General features: G+C 43.3%; 1 protein-coding gene across 1 annotated transcript in view; it reads right to left on the reverse strand.

Annotated features, from left to right (window-relative positions):
* The window catches only part of LOC120248660 (AP-3 complex subunit sigma-2), a 53,781-nt gene that overhangs the window by 28,177 nt on the left and 1,964 nt on the right, over positions 1 to 23,640 (reverse strand). The window contains exons 2-4 of the mRNA XM_039257095.1: positions 22,160 to 22,251; positions 21,682 to 21,793; positions 6,214 to 6,285 (exon numbers count right to left, since the gene is read on the reverse strand). Of these exons, the coding sequence (XP_039113026.1) occupies positions 6,214 to 6,285; positions 21,682 to 21,793; positions 22,160 to 22,251 (276 nt within the window). The remainder of the gene's footprint in view (positions 1 to 6,213; positions 6,286 to 21,681; positions 21,794 to 22,159; positions 22,252 to 23,640) is intronic.

The raw sequence follows: 23,640 nt of genomic DNA on the forward strand, positions 1-23,640 counted from the left end.
CCCATCTTTCTAGCTGGGACTAGGAGCTTCTTCTGATCCGAAGCCGGTCACTTACCCGACGGAGCCACCCAGGTGACCCTACGTGTCATAAATTCTAGTAGAAACTGAAAAGCTGCTACCTGAGTGGTCTTTTTCTAAGATTCAACCATGCTTCCTTCCTATGCAAGCGTTCTTCTATTTTTCTGACACCGAAATTTCAAAGTTTCTGCCTATAAAGCGAAACTGAAGCAAATGCCAGCTTTTCCTCTTAAAGATAAATGAAAAGGGGTGTCTGTCTGGCTCAGTCAGGAGAGTGTGACTCATGATCTCGGGGTTATGAGTAGGAGTCCCACGCTGGCTGCAGAGATTACATAAAAATAAAATCTTAAAATAAACAAATAAATGAAAAAAGTGTGGTAGTCATTAGTAATTCTGAAAACAAGTTCAGGCTCCCGCAACCCTGAGCACATGGTAAGAACGCACTCCCCTGGCCACGTAGGTGTGGGCATGTGACCTGCTCTGACCAATGAAGTGGGAGTACAATGGGGAGTGGCACTTTAAGAGCCAAGACACAAGTGCCCAGGCTGGGGAGGATTTTGTCAGTCCGGTCACCCACGTGGCTGCAGTGAACAGAGACACCGCAATGACCACACGGCGCGGGTGAGAAATAACCCTGCTGCTCCATGAGCCACGGGCATTTTGCAGTTATATGTTACCTCCTCCAGCGAGTCTGATACAAACATCAAGCCTGGCAAAGGTTCTCAACCAGGGATCAAGAAATTCTGGGTTTTATCTGAGAATAGGCCAATCCTCTCCTGCGTCATAAAGGATAACAGCAAGAAGAGGAGAATGGAATCTCGATTCTAACCTTAGGGCACCTACAAATCAACAAAGTGATAAACAATGTGTTCTATGTGCAGCATACCCAAGTACTATCATTAGTAATAAGCTTTGCTCTTGACTACAGTTTTGACAGATACGTGGTTTTATTGAAAAGGCAGGATAACCAACAGATACCTCTAAAGGTCAAATTGTGCTGTTCTGTGTCCACTGTCCCTCTAGTGCCCATAACCATTAATAAGGAATGATTAAACAGAGTAAAAAGGCTCTCTGTAGTTTTAAGTGGCAGACAATGAGACCCTGCATCAGGGCAGTGCAAAGTTCAGGGAAAGAAAGTGAGAGTGTGGACTGCAGCAGAAACTAAGTGTAGTTTGGAGCAGTCTCAATTTTTCTTTCTTCCTTTTAAACAAAGTACAGTGAGGCTAGACATTTTAAAAATCATTATTGCTAGTCTGTCAGTTGTTCTGAAAGGGTAAGATACTGGGCTTCTGAAAAGTATTCTGCCACAAAATTCTTATTGATCAAGCGTCAGCGGAGAAGGGCTCAGGATACGATGAAATAAAGGCTGGCCTAGGCTCCCCTCTTCTCTCTTGGGCATATCCAGAAAGAAACAGGTAGCCAGTGGTGGTCAGCATGCCAACTAGCATGTTCTCAAGCACTAAAACTCAAACAGAGTATCTTCTCTATGCCCAAACCGCAACTCACCCATCACTAAAAACACACAAAATATGTGTCCCTAACTCGTTCTGGTGTTTCTGGGGACCAGCAATCAGGATACCAGCTTCAGTGTCATTCCTTAGGGTGTGTAGGGCCTTAATGTCACTAGGGTGTGGAGAGCCTTAATGAGCTCTGTTATCATAGCTCTGTCCTCAGAAAGGCATTTAATAGCACTGTCCATTATTATGTTTAAGATCCTTTCATGTTGGGCTCACCAGTTCATTCCAAATTTCAGCCCTCAGCATTTTCCCACGTCAGCAGCCTACACTTCGCAGAGATTTTTAATCTCTCCATACTAAGAGGTTTCTTGGCCTCAGACCTGCCCAAAAGCGTATGTTGCAACTGTGCTGAGATGGCCCACTACAAACGGAAATCTATAAAAAGGACGGATAATTCCCTTGACACAGCCAGCCACTGAATTGTGACTCTGATGACCAAACCCTGAGCGCCCAACTGGGAGCCCAGTCCGGCCTGGCTGGTGAGGCACCACTAGATCAAAATGTCACGCTGCCCATGCGGTTTTCTGTGAGCAAAACTCCCTTCATCACAATGAACCAACACCTAACTCAGTCATGACACTGTGCCAGGGTTGGGGGCTTCTGAATGTAAAAGGGGACCAACAGCCGCTGCAAGGTAAGCCCCGCGTGGCACAGTCGGGACTGACGACTACCCCGGAGACTGTGAACTCAGCCTTCACCCGGCCTGCGGCAGTTTAAAGCATAAGCAACCTTGTGAGTCTAGTTACCTGGGACTTTCTGGTGATGCTCACGTGAAGGCCACCTCGCTGAGTAACAGGTACCACGCTGGGTTCCGCGAGGGAGACGAGGGCAAACACAAAGATAAGGATGGTCTGATCAAGTGGGCAACACGCGCAAACCTAGCTAAACTGAAGCACGTGACGCCAGAAACAGCACTACACATGCCCTCGGAGATCATGACAGGCCACGGGGATGAGGCCAAGCTTTATTAGGGTGGCAGGATTCGAGCTGAGCCTGAATGACAGGCTGGATCCAGTTACAAAAAGATGTGAAAGGCAATGGAGGCGGAGGCTCTGAGCAGGTACTACAACGTGACACAGGCTGGCCCAGTCTGGCCTGCCGCAGGGCTGTCCTGCAAGAAGTAACAGTAAGAAGGCCAAGACAGAAAAGGGACAATTGTGGACAGCCTTGAATGCCTGGCCAGGAGGTCAAGGTGACCAAAAATGGTCTGTGCTCAAGGGAGTAGTTAGTCTAAAGGGTGGTTTAGGGAAAAATGTAGAATTCCAGGGGGCAGGACCAATGAGAAAGAAGAGGAAATTAGGTTAGAAAACCTGTCAGGCATAACTGACATCAAGAGGTGCTATAACTTAAAGATAGCACTTGACCTACTGTCAGAATCTGACTGAAAAATATAAAGGATGTTAAGTGAGACAAGTGAAGAAATACGAACTATTTACTGAATAATAGTACTTCCTCGATTTTAAGTATGTTAATAAATTGTAGTTAACTATGTTTTTTAATGTTTATTTCGAAGGGGTGGGGAGCATGAGCAGGACAGAAGCAGAGAGAGAGCAAGGAGAGAAAGAATTCCAAGCAGGCTCCGCGCTGTCAGTGCAAAGCCCGACGCGGGGTTTGAACTCATGAACCGTGAGATCATGACCTGAGCCGAAATCAAGAGTCGGGCATTTAACCAACGGAGCCACCCAGGCGCCCCAACTGAATATGTTGTTATGCACAACAGATTACATACGACAACGCCCTTGTTCTCAGGAGGTCTCTGCGGAAGTACTTAGGGATGAGAAGTCAAGATGGGTCAAGAAGAAAAGTACGTCTGTCCAGAGAGACAGAAAGGCAAGCGTGCCAAACGCGAACCACTGGGGAGAAGAGACATAAGGAGTCTTCAGGAAGGAGCAACAGGTTTTCGTGACCGACTGGCTACTGGGGGCAAAGAAGAGGGCGGAAGGTTGTGGGTGCATCTGACGGAGGACGGAGGCGGCGGCACTGGCAAAGGGTGGCTGCGGGAGGAAATGGCCCTCAGGAGACACATGCCGGGTCCGGCTCTGGAGAAGCGGCGGCTGGAATGAGATGAGGAAGAAGGGCCATCCGGCAGCGGGAAGCACAGGGTCAGGACTCGAGCCACACGGGACTAGAAATCACGAGTTTGGGAATTACCCAGACAGATGGTAATTTAAACTGCGAAGTGGACATGATCTAGAATTGAAAGAGGACAGCGAGAAGAGCCAGGTAAGAGATGACTGACAGCCTAAGTTAGTGAGGGAAGGTGGGAGAGAGTAAGAGAGAAGCCAGGAGGCCTCTATGTAACAGAAACAAAGGAGGAAAGACTAAGAAGCAGTGCATCTGGAAGGATCCACAGCCTCAAACGCTGCACGACCATTAGAGAAGGTGATGCTGGCAAATGAGAGCAGGAGATCACCAGGGAATTCTGGGTAAGAGTGAAAAGCAGGCTACCAGGCTGAAGAAAGGGAAACGATGAAGCAGAAATGCAAGACTGGGTGTATGTCACTCAACGCATTCAAGGTATTTACCTCCAGTGCAACCGTGGAGATGAGCCTGCACTGAGACATGGGAAGAGCTGTGTTCTGTGAGACACTGGAGTCACAGAGGAAGGAACAAATAAAGGCACCTCAGAGAGGAGGGGACACTGAGACTACGGTGTATGCTGGGTACAGACAGAAAGTGGATCTGGATCTACATATGGAATGAAACACACTTTCCATTAAGAACGGAAGAAGGGGTGAGGAGGTGAAGAGACTTAAGGCAGAGAGCCTTCTTCGGTTCCGAAAGGTGGAGTTCCAGGTCCTCTGCCTACTTGAGTAAAAAGACCGTTTTCACCTGTATGTAGAAGATAAGCTTGAATTAGCAGCAGCTCTACTTGAGGGCAAGGACAAGTGTGAAACCTCACCATGAGAAAGTCACCTTCTGGAAGACACCTTCACACACTCTCAAGGGAGTAGGAGGAGATTCCAAGCCCTTGCATCAGCACTTTCCAAAATCTCAGGAAACAGGGATAGCAATTTCCTGATATCAGGGGAACAACTAAAAATAGAGTTTTATAAACTGTAAAAGGAATCTGCAGCGGCAGCAAACCACTTTATGGAACCTATCTGAAGATAAGGCACAGGAGAAAGAACATTTTTATGACTTTTTAATCTCCTTTGAAAGCCACGCCCACTGGTATAAACGGGAGATGAATCTGAACTGTGGTCCTCCTTAAGGGAAATTACAAGATAGTGGCACCTTTAACAACTGACAAGCTAATGGGGTGCCTGGTGGCTCAGTCGGTTAAGCATCCGACTTCGGCTCAGGTCATGATCTCACGGTTCATGGCTCTGTGCTGACAGCTCAGAGCCTGGAGCCTGCTTCAGATTCTGTGTCTCCTTCTCTCTCTGCCCCTCCCCTGCTCACGCTGCCTCTTCTCTCTCTCTCAGAAATAAAACATTAAAAAACTTTTTTGAAAAAGAAAAACAACTGACAAGCTGAAAGCAACTCTAAATGCTTGCAAAGAGGGGGCAAAGGGGTCTCTGAAGTTTCTAAGATTAAGATTCTTTCTTATAAAAAGGGAGAGTGACCACCTCAAAAGCACCAATGAGCTCCGGATGCCTCGTGAGCCTATCAGGGCGCCCCAGGTCAAGTATCTACAGCGAGGATGGGGTTGTGTGACTCTCGTGTACCAGGCCACCTCTGGAGCTACAGAGCCAGGCTAGATGCTGAGAGAGAAAGCCTCCCTCCATTCCAACATCCAACCTTAGGAATGCACTCACCGCATCCGTCTGGGAAGCGTTATCCAACAAACTCGGGAAGAGTTAACGGAGACCGAAGACCCTACTGGAAAATGACCCGAAAGGCCTCCAGATGGCAAGGCTAGCGACGCTGGATCTGAAAACAACTACCCTGTCGCGATGAAAATACACTCACAAAGGATCACGGCTTAGCAATGAGTAGCTGTCTTATAAAACACCATTCCCTCTCTCCCAGGGCCACGAGCCACAGTGACAACAAGCCGCTGACGGAGAGCAGGAGCCGCAACACCCGCGACACAGCTGAGCGGCACCGGGTGCAGCGGGCGCCCGGCGGGTACAACAAACGTGCAGTCCCCGTGCCAGCGCTGGCTCTCTCTCACCTTGAATCTGGCACAAGAGGTCACAGGCCATGTCAAAGTTACGCTGGCAGCACAAGTCTGAGAACGTGGACTCTGTACTTTGATTCTGCCTGGCGGTCTGCTTCCCTATAGAGTATCACCTGACCCCAACCTTGTTCTTGACGTCTGAGTCACTCTCTTACTCTTGGGGAAATTATAAACCTCGCTAGCTAAGTCAAAGACGCTGTGTCATGATTCTTTCAAAACTTCACCGTGTCACTTGATTATGCCTCGGAAACTCATTTTACAATCAACACAAAGCAATTTCTCTCACCTCTGGTGTGGCAGCCAGCCAGGCACCACAGTGACATCACTGCCCTATACCAAGAAGGCGGTCTGTGACAAGATGGACCATGACACAGGCCCGGTAATAACCTCCTGTGTTAAAACTAATAGCAGATCTTAGCAAAACACCCCCAAAATTATTAAACTCAAGTGACTGAATGAAACACGTTCTGGGACTGCTCCAGAGTAAAAAGCCGCAGAGAGAACATAAAGGTGTAGAGGTGGACAGTAACCCTGGTCAGGGAGAAAAGGTACCTTATCCATATGGAAGATCAAATCCAATTCACAAACATTTTCAAAACACTTGTCCAGGGTCTCCACAAAAACCTGGGGAACAAAGAGAAACAGAAAAAGAAACGGAATCAGAACATATTCACACCTTCGTAAATGTCACATTTGAAAGTAAAGAGGGACAGGCATGATACCATTTACCTTATGATGAATCTCAGAATACACAAAACAAGTACCAGCACTGGGCAATCACCCTCCCGTCCCAACTCAGAGGGCACGGCTGAGGACAGGCCAATCTTGGTTCCAGCACCGCGATACAACCAGCAGACACGTGGCGCTGTCTTTCTTTCCCCCTTTAGAAGATGCTAATTTACACAGAAAAATAACGAACTGAAATACCAACTACTTGCAGTGCCGTGTCCTCTCTGCAAGCCCCCACATGTACCCACAAGAAAATGTCCCTATCATGGTGTTGCTATGGTCTTGTCTTGCTCATTTCAATGACTTCAAAACACCTTTGCACAAATCATTAACAAGCTCACAACTTACGGTTTTTAACTTTTTAATGTAACATTTAAACAGGAAAGGGTACAGATGGGGAGAGTACAGCTTAATGAATTTCCAGAATGGACACATCATATAGCCGGCTACCACCCAGATACCGCGTGGCCTGTCACCGGCTCCTAGCTGTCCTTCGCACCCCTCCAAAGGCGGCTGCCATCCTGACTCCGGTCTCTGAATTTACAGATGGCGTCACACAGCATGTACTCTGTCTGGCTTCTCTCACTCAACAGTGCTGGAGAGTTCCTCCGTGTTGCTGTGTGTCGTGAAAGCCTGTTCGTGTTCGCTGCCACAGACTATCGCATAGAAATATTTATCCATTCTCCTGCAGACGGGACATTTGAGCGGTTTTCAGCTTCTGACTGGGTATAAACTGACATAAATGGAAATCCTGTTTCTAACCACTCTGGGCAACTACTTGACATCACTATTTATTACAGCAGCAATTCTACCCCAGGTACATCCCAACAGAAATGCATACACGTGTGCCAAAAAACACGTATGATAATTTCATAACAGCACTCCATTTTTATCAGAGGCTGAATATTTCCCAGCAAGGATAACATTCTTGAATAAGGCGTGTTTTCCATCCCTGTGCTGGGCACTTGGTTTGCCCTTACAATCCAGCAACTCAAGACCTGTAGTTGGCGGAGAATTTCCCCCCTTCCACGTTCCTAATCTTCCTTTTTGGGGCTGCTTCTCCCAAGGTACTGGAGCTCCTTATGTTCTTATCCCTTCTCTTCCAGTTTTCTCTCAGGTCTTTAATTTCTAAGAGATCATTTTGTTCCGTGTTTCTTGTCGGTTTAGCAGCTTGTTTATATTTGTTTGATTTCCCTGTGGCCTCAAGACAGGGGTTTGCTTGTTCTACTGTTTTCCTTTCTTTGTATGGGCTCTATTTCCTCTATGTTGTCTTTTAGGGTTTGTTGGTTTTAGTTTCTATCTTCCATGTTACAGGCTTTCCTCAGATCACTGATTGTCTGTTTCTTTATTCCTAAGAATAAATGGCCGACTGAAGTTCTACAATCATAGCAATTTGCTGGGGATCCTCCCCTTCATCCACTTTGGCTTTTTTATTCCTTCCCCTTAGACTGATCAGATTTCCCAGAGAAATGTTACAATCTCCAGCCTAAAGTCTACAAGACCAGCTACCCGAAACCTGGGAGCTGAGTGGGGGAAAGGGGCTAGGCACACGTTCACTTCCTCCCCCGACCTGCGCCAGCACCTGTGTCTGGTGGCCCCCCGGCCGGAGAACTGGAGCTGGGGAAGGAAGGGACTCAGGGATCTCGCTGTTCTCAGACAGCTGTCCCTGCCCACCCCACACCACACCCAGCACGGTGCTGCCCGCTCCAGGCCCAGGGAGGCTCCCGCGGCACGTAGCACTTCGGCCGTCAGCCTCTCTCCTGCTGGCCCAGGACATGGGCCAAGTCAATTACCAAGCATCCATTTTCTTTCCTCCTTTTGAGAAGCTCCTTGCTATTGTTTCCTCTCCTGTTCTGTCCCTGTGTGTATGCATAAGGCCTTGGTTTTAAAGGAAAAAAATGAACTCAGAAGTGGAAATTCTCAATAGGACTTAAAAAAAATAAGTCTCAAGGTTTTAACAGAAAATAAAATGTGAAACTACTCTGCCACGAATGTTTAGAAAAACAGTGATAACAAGGAATGACCAGTCTTACTACGTATCAAAATTCACTGCAGGGACACCTGGGTGGCACAGTCAGTTAAGCATCTTACTCTTGAGTCATAATCTCACAGTTCATGAGTTCAAGCCCCGCATCGGGCTCTGCACTGATGGTGCATAGCCTTCTTGGGATTCTGTCTCTCCTTCTCTCTGAGCCTCCCTGGCTTTTGCGCTCTCTCTCTCTCAAAATAATAAACTTTAAAAACTTCACTGTAAAACTTTGGTCATTAAAATAATATAAAACTAAGATAGAAATAAAGTATGCATCAATGGGGCACAATCTAGGGGCACCTGGGTGGCTCAGTTGGCTAAGCATCTGACTTAGGCTCAGGTCATGATCTCAGGGTTTATGGGTTCGGGCTTTGTGCTGACAGCATGGGACCAGCTTCAGATCCTTGGTCTCCTTCTCTCTCTTTCCCTCACCCGTTCATGCTCACTCTCCCTCTCTCAAAAATAAACATTAAAAAAATAGGACAGAATATAAAATACTGAAACATATACGCGTGTGTAAGAAAATACATTTTTTCTAAGAAGTGGTAAATAATTTTCGTTGTCAAAGGCATAATCCAGTTCTGGAAATTTGCTAAGAGGCTAAAATTCATATAAAATCTGCTAAAAACTAAGACAAAAGTAGATTAAAATGCATATCTATCTCTTAAATCAAGTAATACCTTCTATAAAAAGCAAAGGGAGGCTTTTGCCATCATGCTGAACAATGCTGCTCTAGAATTCTATCCAATTCTGAACAAAAATGAATCCTCTAACAACTGTTTCCACTTACTGTGAACCTCAACAGACCAAGCTCAAAAGCAAATCATGATAAAATCTACCACAGTCTTGAATTCTAAACTCCAAGAATCTGAGACCAGCTGCACTATAAGGCCACTGCTGAGAAACGCAGTGAAGCATGGCGGGGACACATCGTGGGCACTCTGGGTTTTGAAGTTTGAGAAAATTAAGAGTAAAAAGTTGATTTTGTCTGTAGTATTTTTAGATGCCCTAGGAACACCAAAAGCATGGAAGCCATAGCAGTGTGTGACAGTCACAGCGGCCTGCTGTCACCAGGCTGCCTCCACGCCCAGAGCTCCCACGCCTGGCACTGCATTCATGTCGCCTAGAGTGGTCAGTGTGCGAATCCTCTTCCCCTCCCTCTCTCACCCATGCTCCCTCCTCTTCCCTGCCCTGCAAGGTCTGGAGACCCTTCATCGTGCATGGGGGCCTCTCGTGCCAAGATTACACAATTTTTGATAAAGGCAGTATTTTAACTTGGTGGAGGAAAGGCGCACTAGGTGACAGTGCCAGGACAAATGTGTCCTTCAGGGGGAAAGTTAAAGGTGGCAACCTGTCTCAATACAGACATAAAAACGCCTCATAGCTAAAACAAACTAAAAAAGCAATGGCAGATTCCTCTTGTGCCACTCACATCTCTCACGGGAACGGATCTGGTCAGTCTATGGGAAGCTTCTGGGTGGCTGGCATGGTCAGAAGTGCTGCCCCAGCCGCTGGGACTCTGGAGCAAGATGCCCAGAGCACACATAAGAAGAGGTAGCTGTAGGGGCGCCTGGGTGGCTTAGTAGGTTAAGCGTCCGACTTTCGCTTAGGTCATGATCTCGCGGTTCGTGGGTTCGGGCCCCGCGTCGGGCTCTGTGCTGACTGCCAGCTCAGAGCCTGGAGCCTGTTTCAGTCTGTGACTCCCTCTCTCTCTGACCCTCCCCTGCTCATGCTGTCTCTGTCTCTCTCTGTCTCTCTCTGTCTCTCTCTGTCTCTCTCTGTCTCTCTCTCTCTCTCTCTCCCCCCTAGAAATAAATAAAAAAAAAAAAAACATAAAAAAAAAAAAAGAAGAAGAAGAGGTAGCTGTATTTCTTATGGCGCTGCGCCCAGGGGCTGTTTTCATTAGAGGGTTAATGACACAAAGATCTGTGTATCAGTCGCCTTGGGCCACCGTAACAGATGCCACAGGTGGTGTGGCTTAAACAGAAATAGATTTTCTCAGTGCTGGAGGCTGATGAAGGCTCTCCTCCTGGCTCACAAACAGCCACCTTCTCGCTGTGTCTTTGAAGGCACTTTCCTGGGCTCATTCACATGGGAAGTGCCTCTTCCTCTGCTTCCAAGAACACTCACTGTATGGGGTCAGAGCCCACCCTTATGATCTCATTTAACCATAATGTCTGTAAAAGCACCATTTCTAAAAATAGTCACACAGGGGGTTAGGGCCTCAACATATAAACTTGGGGGCACACAACTTAGTCTGTAACAATGGTTCTCACACAGGCTAGTAATATGGAATGAGACGGAATACCTTCAGAAAAGATCTCCCCAGATAAAGATCAAAAAAGAGCAGTCAGATGTATCTGATCCTCCTAGAGCCTCGAAATATCATCATTCAAGATCATGATCAAGACTGATAGAAAATAAAAGTCAGATAATGTAAGAAGAAAGTGCAGGAGCTAGAGCCAAGGCACAGGCTATGCTAATGCCTGAAGATGAAGGTGCTACAGACTCAGACAGCAAAGAAGTAAGACCTGAAACTAAAAAAGAACAAAACAAAATCAAAAACCCTCAAAGAAACACAAATTTGAGGAACATAATGACAAAGATCATTCTCAAAGAGGAAGGGAGTGACTAAATTCACCTGAAAATGGTGAGGACAGATAAAAGCAAAGAAAGAAGAAAGTCATCAAGAGGCAGAAGTTACTCAAGATCTAAGTGTCATTGAAGGCATCATCACAGTAGAAGCGGGAGTGGAAATATCTTGATCCAGAAGTCAGCGAGGAAGAACCACGATCCGGAAGCAGGGAAGAACACTGCGGGTCACGTCTAGCTCGTGCTGAGGACCAAGACACGGGGTAGAAGCGGGAGCAGCAGAGGAGACACCAAGCTAGGAAGAAGAGAACGGACAAACCGAGTAAGGGCAGCGAAAGTGGAAGGCAGACTCCTGGCAGGCCTCTCTTCAGGGGCAGACGTGGCGCTGGTGCACAAAAGCTTTAGCCACAGGATGGAAAAGACAGGGGCTGGAAATGACAACAACAGCGAGAAAAGGAAGCCGTTGAAAAACAAAATCAGAAAGTAGCTGCAGTTGCTGGAGACTCTGCTGTCGATGTCGCTGCCCTGTGGGCAAGGACAGCAGGGCTCCCCTCGTCGACAGCGGGTACCACGAGCCCTGTGGACGCCTGAAACCACGGACAGGGGCTATGCTTCTTCCCATTCGCACATACGTGTGATGGCACTTTATGAATGAGGCCCATTAAGAGATTAGTAATAATAAAGTACAACAATGAGGACACTATGTTGTTATAAAAGTTGTAGAGACATGGTCTCTATGGATCTATCTTCTTGTTCTCTATTCACCCTTCTCCTGAGGATGCGAGATGACACGGTGGCTGCACGAGGAGAGGGAGGGACGTGAGGGACGCAGGCACTGGGTCCGGCGTTCGGCTGCTACTGACCTCCTGATGACAAGTCAGAAGAAGGATCATCTGCTTCTGGATCGCGGCTGACCTGGGTAACTGAGACCAGGGAAACAGAGCTGTGCATAACCGGGGGGCTACCCTGACTCCTCACACAGCCATGGCTCAGATGTGAGCCCCAACTAACACTCTGGCCGAGATCAGAACAGCCTTATGCAGCTAGTACAGCCTAGCACTTGTGAATCGAGTGAAACCTGCTCAATAAGAGAAAAAAAGGAAGATACTTCAGCAAGGCAAGAAATGGGGGACAAATCCCAGACTACTTAATTATGGAACAAACTAGATTTTGAAATGTCAAGTTTAGAAAATTAAGCAATAAGCTAGATATAGCTCAGGTGATGAGGAAAGTTCCAAAACTTTAAGTAACAGGAAGTACAGTAGACTCTAGAACACCAGGGTTGGGGTGCTGACCCTCCCCTACTTCCTGCACAGTCAAAAATCCATCTGTAACTTGATTTCCCCAGAATGTAACTACTAATAGCCTACTACTAGTAGCTGGAAGACTTACCAATAGACAGTCAGCTGACACACATTTTGTAAGTTATATGTATTATACACTGCATTGTTATGACAAAAAACGCTGGAGAAAAATATATCATTAAGAAAATCACAGGGGGAGGGGCACCTGGGTGGCTCAGTCTGCTCGGTGTCCAACTTCGGTTCAGGTCATGATCTCACAGGTTTGTGAGTTTGGGCCCTGCGTCGGGCTCTGTGCGGACAGCTCAGAGCCTGGAGCCTGCTTAGCAGTCTGCGTGCGTGTCTCTCTCTGCCCCTCCCCCATTCGCTCGAGGGCGCGCGCTCTCTCTCTCTCTCTCTCTCAAAAAAAAGCAAGCATTAAAAAAATTTTTTTAAAGAAGAAAAAGAAAATCATAAGGGGGCACCTGGGTGGCCCAGTTGGTTGAGCGTCAGACTCCTGATTTCGGCTCAGATATCATCTCACGGTTTGTGGGATAGAGCTCTGTGCTGCGCTCCACGTTAAGTATGAAACACCCTTGAGGTTCTCTCTCTGCCTCTCCTCTGCTCTCCCCCAAAAAAAAAAAAAAATCGTAAGGAAAATACTGTACTGTAAATACATAAGGAAAATAGTATTGTACTATATTTATTGAAAAAAACCCACGTGTAAGTGGACCAGCACAGTTTAAAGGTCAACTGTACCTGGAAATCTGGACACTCAGTATGAAATGGGAAGATCGTAAACCCACTCATGGGACTGAGTTTCACATCTTCAATGCAAGGAATGGATTCCATTTGAAAAACATCACATTTTTAAAGTGTGGGACTTAAGAGACTTCTTGTTTGGATGTCAGCTCCTTGCTCGCCAAACAGCTAGCATTCTGGCTTGCGTGGGTATCAAACTGACTTTAATTTATTGAAAAATATGATTCTCACTAAAAAAAGAATGGTAATTATGTGATGCGATAAGAGGTGTTGGCTAATGCTACAGTGGTAATCATTTTGCAATATATCAGTGTATCAAATGAACAGACTGTACCCCTTATTAAGTTGGGGGGAGAAGAAACATCAATTTTGGTAAATATCAAATCAGCAATACTGGTGTTAGTCTTGTAATGAGGCTAAATCTTCCACTAAACTCTACAGGACAATAATTTTTAGTTCATGAATTCTACTTTTCAAATACATAAATGCTGCAGGTGGGATAAAATATCACATATGGATTTTGTGTGTCATCTTGGGTACTTTTGTAGTTAAATTTTTACAGTTATTCTCTTCTCTTGTAACATGAAAGAAATGTTATGCAGATGTTCTTTAGACAATCTGGCCATTTGCTACAAAATCCAGCACAAATAAACTGGGTGGTGATAACGATAAAAATGGTTTTCTCAGGAGAACAAACACTGTTAAAGTGGCCACACCACCCAAAGGAATCTACACATTTAATGCAATCCCTATCAAAACACCAACAGTATTTCTCACAGAACAGAACAAATAACCCTAAAACTCGTAGGGAAGCACAAAATATCCCAAAAGGCCAAAGCAATCTTGACAAAGAAATCTAGAGGTATCACCATCTCAGATTTCAAGATATACTACAAAGCTATCGTAATCAAACAGTATCATACATCAAAAAACCAGACACACAGATCAAAAGAAAACAGAATAGGGGCCTGTGGGTGGCTCAGTCAGTTAAGTGTCCGACTTCCACTCAGGTCATGATCTCATGGTTCGTGGGTTCGAGCCCCGTGTCGGACTCTGTGCTGACAGCTAGCTCAGGGCCTGGAGTCTGTTTTGGATTCTGTATCTCCCCCTCTCTCTGACCCTCCCCTGCTCACTCTCTCTCTCTCTCTCAGAAATAAATAAAACATAAAAAAAAACCAAAACAAAACAAAACCAGAAAACAGAATAAAGAGCCCAGAAATAAAGCCATGTATATGATCAATTAATCTTTAGCAAGAAGGCAAGAATATACGATGGGAGAAAGTCTCTTCAAGAAATGGCACTGGGAAAACTGGGCAGCCACATCCAAGAATGAAACTGGACCACTTTCTTACACAATACACAAAAATAAACTAAAAATGGATTAAAGGCCTAGATGTGAGACTTGAAGCCATAAAAATCTTAGAAGAGCACACAGGCAGTAATTTCTCTGACATCAGCCATAGCAACATTTTTCTAGATATGTCTCCTGGGGCAAGGGAAACAGAGGCATAAATAAACTACTGGGACCACATCACAGTAAAAAGCTCCTGCACAGCAGAAGAAATAATCAACAAAATGAAAAGATAACCAACTATATGGGAGAAGATATTTGCAAATGACATATTCAATAAAGGGTTACTACCCAAAAAATATAAAGGATTTATACAACACCAAAAAACCACAAATGATCAATTAAAAAATGGGCAGAAGACATGAACAGTTCTCCAAAGAAGACACACAGATGACCCAACAGACACATGAAATACATATATTTTTTAATTGAAAACGACTGAGACAGGAAGATAAACTTATAGTGAAAAAGTAGAGAAGATAAGCATAGAGTTTCAGTGAAGAGTAAACAGTATAAATCACAAATTGAGAATTAAAGGGAGTGTTGTGTAATTCTAAGAAATATTTGTGAATATCATGATGAATAAAAGTCTGATATCTTAAAATTTCAGAATAAACCATAAGATACTAGGATCTTTGAAAAAAAAACTTTAAGATCTGAAAGAAGAACAAACGAATGGAAAGAAATGCTATTTTTAATACATTTCTAAGTATAAATCCAATAGAGACTTCTGGGACCTTTACAAATTATTCAAGAATGTATCCAGATGAACATATGGTCATAAATAGCAGAGACTATGTTGAAAAAGAACTGCATCTAGGGGGAATAACTGGTCTTATTAAGTATATGAACCTATATTAACAACAATAAATAAAACAGTGTGAAACTCCTACAGAAACACAACTCAGTGGAACAAAACAATGAGTAAAAACTAAATCTCACTATGTATTATAAATTTTATTCAACCGACGTTTAGTGAGTGACTACTATGTGCTAGACACCTACCACTTTCCTCTGGGGCTACCTTGGCGAACAAGTCACATTCTTGCCGGCTTGCATTCTGGGTATGGGAAGAACGAGGCATAAAAGCAAGATCTTCTCCACTGTAGTAAGTGCTCTGAAGGAAATGAGCAGGATGGTGTGATGGGGGTTACTCCAGATAGGCCCTCATGAAAGTCTCAGGATCGACATTTGAGCCGAGTCACGAACGCTAAAGAAGCCAGTCATTTGAAGAGCTACAGAGGACAAGAATTTGAGCAAGAGCATTCTGGTGGACAGAGCAAGTGCAAAGGCACTGAAGTAAAAACCGCACCTGTGTCTGAGGAACAGAAAGAAGGCTGAAATGGCTAGAGGATGTGATGGTGAAAATGAGTATGATGTGCTCAGACAGAGAAAGACAAAGGAGCCAGATGACATCAGGCCTTGTGGGCTGACAGGGAGTTTGAATTTTATTCTAAACATATCATACATTAAGGTTTCTTCAACAAGGGGAAGTAAAGTGGATAGTTTACATTGAATAATTCAGGAAAAAAATGTTAGTTTTAAAATAAACTAAAAAAATATACAGAGACAGGCGCCTGGTTGGCTCAGTTGGTTGAGCGTCCGACTTTGGCTCAGGTCATGATCTCACGGTTCGTGGGTTTGATCCCCGCATCGGGCTCTGTGCTGACTACCAGCTCAGAGCCTGGAGCCTGTTTCGGATTCTGTATCTCCCTCTCTCTCTGACCCTCCCCTGTTTACACTGTGTCTCTCTCTCTCAGAAATAAATAAAACATCCACAAAAATTAAAACATATATATACATATATATATATATATATACACATACACATACAAAGAATTACTTCTTCATTGATTATAAGAGAAATCATTTCTGCACTAAGAAGAAAAGGATGTCAATTGTAACTGTAAGATGATCTATTATAATGTGCATCCCGATGCTGGAATAATCAAAGTGTGGAAAAAATGTGCATCTTAGAAATATGAAATAGAGAGGCGCTGGGTGGCTCAGTCGGTTAAGTGTCCAACTTTGGCTCAGGTCATGATCTCACAGTTTGTGAGTTCGAGCCCCGTGTCAGGCTCTGTGCTGACAGCTCAGAGCCTAGTGGTTGCTTCAGATTCCGTGTCTCCCTCTCTCTCTGCCTTTCCCCACTCATGCTGTCTCTCTGTCTCTCAAAAATAAATGAACATTAAAAAAAAGAAATATGAAATATAATACCATAAACCAGGATCTAGACTTTGCTGGACCAGTGGTTCAGTTATATTATAACAGGTGTATATGAAAAGAACAATGTAAATACACACATGGAAAAAGTAGGCATGATTAATAAATAAAAATCCAGACATCTGTGAGGCACCACTCTGCCTCTGAGTAGAAAATAAAAATGACCTATTTCAATGTTTGAGCTAAGAAGAAACATGAACTCAAACAGCCCTGGAGACATTATAAATTAACATAGCTTTCCTGTACCTCTACCTAGCAACATGCATTATAATTAGAAATATTAGTATCTTTGACTCAGGAACTCTGTTTTCAGTCTGTTCTGTGAATAGGCCCAACAGCTGCATAAAGACATGAGGCAGTTTTATTTGTGTTAATCGAAAAGGAAGGAAGGAAGGAAGGAAGGAAGGAAGGAAGGAAGGAAGGAAGGAAGGAAGGAAGGAAGGAAGGAAGGAAGGAAGGAAGGAAGGAGAAAAATGGAAGCAATCTAATCTCTCTCCTACTGCTCTGCCTGGGTTAGCTGAGGACACTCACTTGACCCCCACTGAAATGTTCTGCTTTGACTTACTCCCGAAGCAGCGAGGTAGGAGACAAGCTGAAGACAGAAAATGCGCGGTGGCCAACTCCTCCTGAGCGTGTTTCTGCCAGAACGCCGGAGCCAGATGCCCCGCCTACGGCGAGCTCGGTTTCTCCAGATCACTCACACCACCTTGCCCTCGGATGTCCCCAGAAGCAGCTCACGTACACTCAGGGATAATGAAGCGAGACCATGACCCAGACACTCCGCTCAGCTTGTCTTGTGTTGGGGGCCTTCATCTAAAAGTGGCAAGTCACACTATCCTCACACAACCGTTTGTGCTTGCCGCTCAGATTTTCCAAACTGAGATAAGCACCAGTTAGGGACTGTGCAGCCCATTGGACAGCTGTAAAGAGAAGCAAAGGGACGACCAACTCGAATGTCTGGAGGACGGATGCAGGATGAGGGGACAGAAGTGAGGCACCACAGACATGAGCCTAATGGCACTAGCAATGTACTGTTTCTTAATCTGGGTGACAGTTTAATCTTACTGGCATTTTTAACACTATACCAGCATGGTTAGTGTATTTTTTTGTATATACAATATTTCACAATAAAAATAATTTTAGGGGCACTTGGTAGCTCAAGTGTCTCCCTCTCTCCCTGTCCCTCCCCTGCTTGTTCTCTGTCTCTCTCTCTCTCAAAAATAAACACTAAAAAATTTAAGAAAAATAATTTTAAAAACAATAATGTTACAGGGATTCTGGTTGGGTTTTCAGTAAATGGATAATCTGGAAGTACGGACATCGTAATGACTTTTCTCAACAGACAAAGGGTATGTTTTATTCATTTATTTTGCTTTTTTCATATTTTTGGTAGATTTTGAAAGTTTTCTTCATATATGTCTTGCACATGTTTTTTCTGTTTGTTTTGATTTTTGTTTTAAATTTTGTTTTTTTATTCTTTATTTTTGAGAGAGAGACAGTGAGACAGAATGCAATCAGGGGAGGAACATAGAGAGAGAGGGAGACACAGAATCCGGAGCAGGCTCCAGGCTCTGAGCGGTCAGCACAGAGCCCCACGCGGAGCTCGAACTCACGAACTTTGAGTTCACGACCTGAGCCGAAGTCAGATGCTCAGCCGACTGAGCCACCCAGGCACCCCACATCTTGCACATATTTTACATTTATTCCTTGATATCTTCTGGAGCTTTTTGCTTCTGTTGAGTGGACCCCTTTAAATATTTCCTTATTATTGTTAAGGGAAAGCTATTGATTTTTATATGTTAAAATCGTCCCCATAATGAACTCTATTCATAGCTCTAATGGTTTACCAGTTGAGTTTTGGATTTCCTAGGTAGGTAATAATTCTGTCTGCAATCAGCATATATTCTGAAGCCTAGTAAAGCCAACCCCCAATTACTGACCTTTTTCCCTCCAAATATTTCTGCATTTCTTAGCCACTCATTTTCCTGATAAATTTTCCCTTCACCAAAAGTGCTATAAGATTTTCTGATGCAATTATACTTGGTTTCCCATTTAACTTATTATTGTTACCTTTGCTTGACTTTTCCCAACAAGGAGAGGACTTGTATCTCCATTTAAGTATCCCTTTATGTATTTCCTTTAAGATTTTATAATTTTCTTGGAATTAATGTCAAGTATTCCAAACTAAATTAATTTCCAAACATTCAATATCCTTTATCACTATTGTCAGGGTTTCTTTTTTTAATTAAGGTTTTTCTACCTATTTTCACAGAAAAAAAGATTCAATTCTGATGAATTTATCTCACATTCTGCCATTTTGTTAGTATAATTCATTACTTGGTATAATTCTTTGCTGTGGGTTTTTTTTTTAAGTTTTCTAGGCATGTCATCAGGCCATGTTATAGTGACAGCTCATCTCTCTCGTCCTTTACCACGTTACTTGTTCATTTCCTTTTTTATCACTCGTAACAAACATTTGTCCAAATTAGAGTAAAGAGTAAGAGATACCCTTGTTTTTGTGAATGCCTATACATTTCTCTCCTGAGAAAATACTGGTTCTTGGTTTTATTTATTTAAAAATTTTTTATGTCTTTATTTTGAGAGACAAAATACTGGTTCTTGGTTTTATTTATTTAAAAATTTTTTATGTCTTTATTTTGAGAGACAGACAACGAGTGAGGGAGGAGCAGAGAGAGAGGGAGACACAGTTGGTTAAGCATCTGACTCAGTTGGTGGAATCATTTTTTTAAACCTTTCTTATTTCATCCTGATACTGGGTTAGGTGCCCTGTGGTTGATTTAATTCGGGTATTTATGTTTTGAAGTCAGCTGTTTCAAATAATTGGTAATAAAACTATGTAGCTCATCCTCTAAAAACATGTTGTTTTTTGACTTTTATCCTCAATATATTAGCCAACTATTTGTTGATTTTATTGTCTTTTCAAAGATCAAACCCCTTAGTTCCTACTGTTTTTACCTTTTACTTATCTTCCCAAACCCAGTGCGCACTATTTAATAAATGTCCATTACCATATACAGTTAATTTCTTTTTTCTTGCTAATATAGATATTGAAATGTATCTCAATTTTTAAAATATACTTTCACTACATTTCCTTTTTTTTCTAACAAGCTTATTATATGTACGTTTCTATAGCATTCTATAGTTTACAATACTATAAAATACATCATCACAATTGAATCCTACAACCTGGTATTTCTATAGTCAGATGGTAGATCTGTGACTCAAATGCAGGTTCTATGATTCTAGATGTGGAGTTCTTTCTTTTATGCCACACTGATTCTCAATGTCTAATCTGACTCAGGTATTTTAAGAAAGCTTTTAAAATTAATATTTTTTAGATTATTTAGACTGTTATGTACAATAAGTGAATAGTGAATAAAATGTATGAACTTTCAATTTAATCATCTTAAATTATTTTCTGAGTGTAAAGTTTGTATTTTTATATCTAGAGAATCATTGTTAGTTAGGTTTTAGTGCAAGCTTCTACTTCAGTGCCTTCTACTTAAGTAACTTATTCAAGCCACTTAAAGGAAGCCTACCTAAAATTTCATGTATAAAATGATGGAATTAGGGGCACCTGGCTGGCTCAGTCGGTACAGTATACTATTCTCAATCTCGGGGCTGTGAATTCGAGCCCCAGATTGGGTGCAGAGATTACTTTTAAAAAAAAACAATAAAGTGATGAAATTATACTAAATTAATGGTTCCCAAGCCAGGCTCCCTGCACGTCTCAGTTTCCATGAAGATAATGAAAAAGGATCTGTAAAGCCTTAAAAAATCATGTTTATCCCTGTTAAGACTGCACAGACTAAAACATCAAACCTCTTTGTTTCAGGCTAGAATTACAAGTAAAAATAAAACGTATGAGGTTTTTTTTTTTAATTTTTTAACATTTTATTTATTTCTGAGAGAGAGAGAGAGAGAGCATGAGCAGGGGAGGGTCAGAGAGAGAGAGAGGGAAATACAGAATCTGAAACAGTCTCCAGGGTCTGAGCTAGCTGTCAGCACAGAGCCCGACGCGGGGCTCGAACCCATGAACTGTGAGATCATGACCTGAGCTGAAGTCAGACGCTTAACCAACTGAGCCACCCAGATGCCCCAAAAACGTATGAGTTCTTAAATATCATTTGGTTTGAGAGTTGAAAAAAATTTCTAAACATAGTATGCTATTTATAATTTACAATAAGAAAATATTTGGTATTCATGCCTATTTCTGGCACAGAGCTCCTAAGTGATAAAGAAATTTGGAATTTCCTAAGTGATAAAGGTGCCTTGTTTATGTTAATAAGGTGACTTTTGGAAAGCACCTAAAGATGGGGGTCGGTTGCAAGGAAAAACCACCATCCAATCAGAGGATCAGAACTTTCAGCCCCACCCCGGATCTCCAGAAAAACCCAACAGGACAGGGTTTGGGGGCTTCCAGGTTAGTGGAGATGAGAGAGAGTGGCCTGACTGGAAAGGACATAAAAGCTCCAGGCCCTTTCCCCTTTCCTGGCCCTGCGCATCCTTTTACAATATGTTGGTAATCTAGTGAGTACAATGTTCTTCTAGAGAGTTCTGTAAGCCCCTCTAAGAAATTAATCAAACCCAAGGAGGATGTCATGGGAACCTCAGATGTATAGCCATTCAGTCAGAAGCACAGGTCACAGACAACCTAGACTTGCGAATGGGGTCCCTTTATCCCAGGGAGATGGTGTCAGAACCGAGTTACATTTGTGGGACACCTGGTCAATGTCCACAGAGAACTGAGCTAACTGCTACGTGGCGCTGGGAAAAAACAGACACCTTGGAAGTGTGTGTCAGAATCGTACATGAAAACCAAGGGCAGTGAGAGAGCGGGGTACAAACCAAGGAGGCCAAAAGTTCTAAGAGTTTTTACGGTTGCAAGGAGCTTCCTTACAGTACCACAGGGTGGACAGCTGGCAGCTCTTAGCAGTGTTGTAAAGAGACTGACAAAAAGATCTACAGGATGGTCACGCAAGAGTCCAGTGCAAATTCTTTAGTGGTTGCCATCGTTAGCTGACTACACGTACCTGGATGAGGTCCAAGATTCCAAGTTCACTCTCTGACGAGTCCACACAAAACACAAAGTAGAGTGTCGCATAGTGCCGATAGATCAGTTTGTAGTCAGAGCCGCCAATCAAACTGTGGAGAATGGGATACATTTAAAGGGCTGGATATTAACTTTTCTACAAGACACCTTGTGCCAAAGAGTGAGAACAGGCGCAAGAGAAAGGGGAGGGCAGGCCAAACAACAGGCCATTTCTCACAGGGGACCAGCAACCAAGTTTGGCAGAAATGCCTAAGCCACTTGACCTCACCTGTTCTTCTGCCACCTTCCCAAGAACCAAACCTCTTAGTGAGACCTGAAGCATCACCACTCAACAGCTTCCAAAACAGAAGCGGGCCTCTTCCTGGGCAGCTCACGTACCCACCCGACACTTGAGGAAACACTGACGAAGGCCACCCAATGGAAGATGTGTGAGTAGAAAACTGAAACCTGTCATTTACCTTCCACCCTCCAAGAAGTTACAGATGTTGTCATCTCGCTTCAGAACTAGATGGAAGGTCTCTCGGATAATCTGCTGCTGAATTTCTTCTGGCTGTGGAATAAAATAAATAAAGTGACTCAGTGGGGAGGTCTGAAAAACCACATTCTATGGATGGGGATGTACAGGAAGAGAAGTGGTTCCAACCAGGAATTCAGGTTCCAACGCTCTGAACATTTGGTACCAGTTTTCAGAAAAAATAAAAAATGATGAGTAAAGAAAAAAATAAAAGGGGAATCTATGGAAAAATGGATCAAGACTCAGTTACAGGAATTGAGATAGGGTATATTTACGTAGATACCTAGTCACTAACCGTTACTGTCCTGATAGGTAAGGTGACACTTCCTTAGAGTAAATAACCAAGGGAAGGAAGGAGAACTGATAAACTCTCCTAAAAGATCAAAGAATAACTAGAAGGGCAATCCTGGGATATTTTGTCTTCCCTTAGAAAACATCTATACCAATGTCAACAGGTCTAACCTTTCATGGAGGTCATGATGTAATTATGTAATTTTGTTTTAAAAAACTGAATTTTCCATCTTTTGCACTGGTAATATGTAGAAGATGGAGGAGGTGTTACCAACAAAGTATTACTGAGGAAGACAGAAAAAATTCTATTTACAGATTAGAATTTTAAACAGTTAGACACCCCCCCCACTACTATATATAAGAAAGCTCAACTGCAAGAATATCTCTTGATAACTTACACTGATTTCCATTTATACAGAGGAGGTTCATCGTAAGTATGGTTTAAAAAAAAGGATGATGGGAGGAAGAAACAAATCATTAGGACAAAAGTAATCAAAAGCGCTAGTCCAGTGACCTGGGAATGTTATTACAAGACAGGTTCTGATTTCGCAGGTTGGGGGTACGACTGGAGACTGCGTCTGTAACAAGCTTCCAGATGATACTAAAGTTGCTGGCTGGGGGATCACACTCTGAGGAGCAAAGCTTAAGAAAACCTTCAGATTGGACTTGCCCTAAGAGTCAGAAAGTAGACTGAAGTAACGCTAATCCCTTCTTTCTACAGCACTGAATTTGTTTGAAATTGCTGTTTAAAAGACTGAAAAAAAAAAAAGAAACACACAGGAAAATCTCATTGTGAAGAAATTACTTTTCAGAACTTTGACTCAGCATGGATATATGGTGGCTCTCTGTATTTTACTGAACAAATGAAAACTAGTCACCGTAAATTTGAGTGCGCCAGGATGACGGAAAGGATTAACTGTGTACTTAGAGACAGAAAGCGTGCTAGGCATCAGCACTTTCTTAAACCTACAAAAACATCTTTCAAACCGAAGCCTTTTACCTGACACTAGAGGGAAATGGCAACAGAGGGAAAGTGGTATGAAACAGTAAAGCTAACCAATTTCTAATTTCCATAAAAAACCGAACTACCACTTGCTTTCATGCCTCAATGACTTTAACAACCCCTCCTACCGC

This window comes from Hyaena hyaena, unplaced genomic scaffold, assembly GCF_003009895.1.
Source record: "Hyaena hyaena isolate Hyena2069 unplaced genomic scaffold, ASM300989v1 scaffold_13, whole genome shotgun sequence".
NCBI lineage: Eukaryota > Metazoa > Chordata > Mammalia > Carnivora > Hyaenidae > Hyaena > Hyaena hyaena.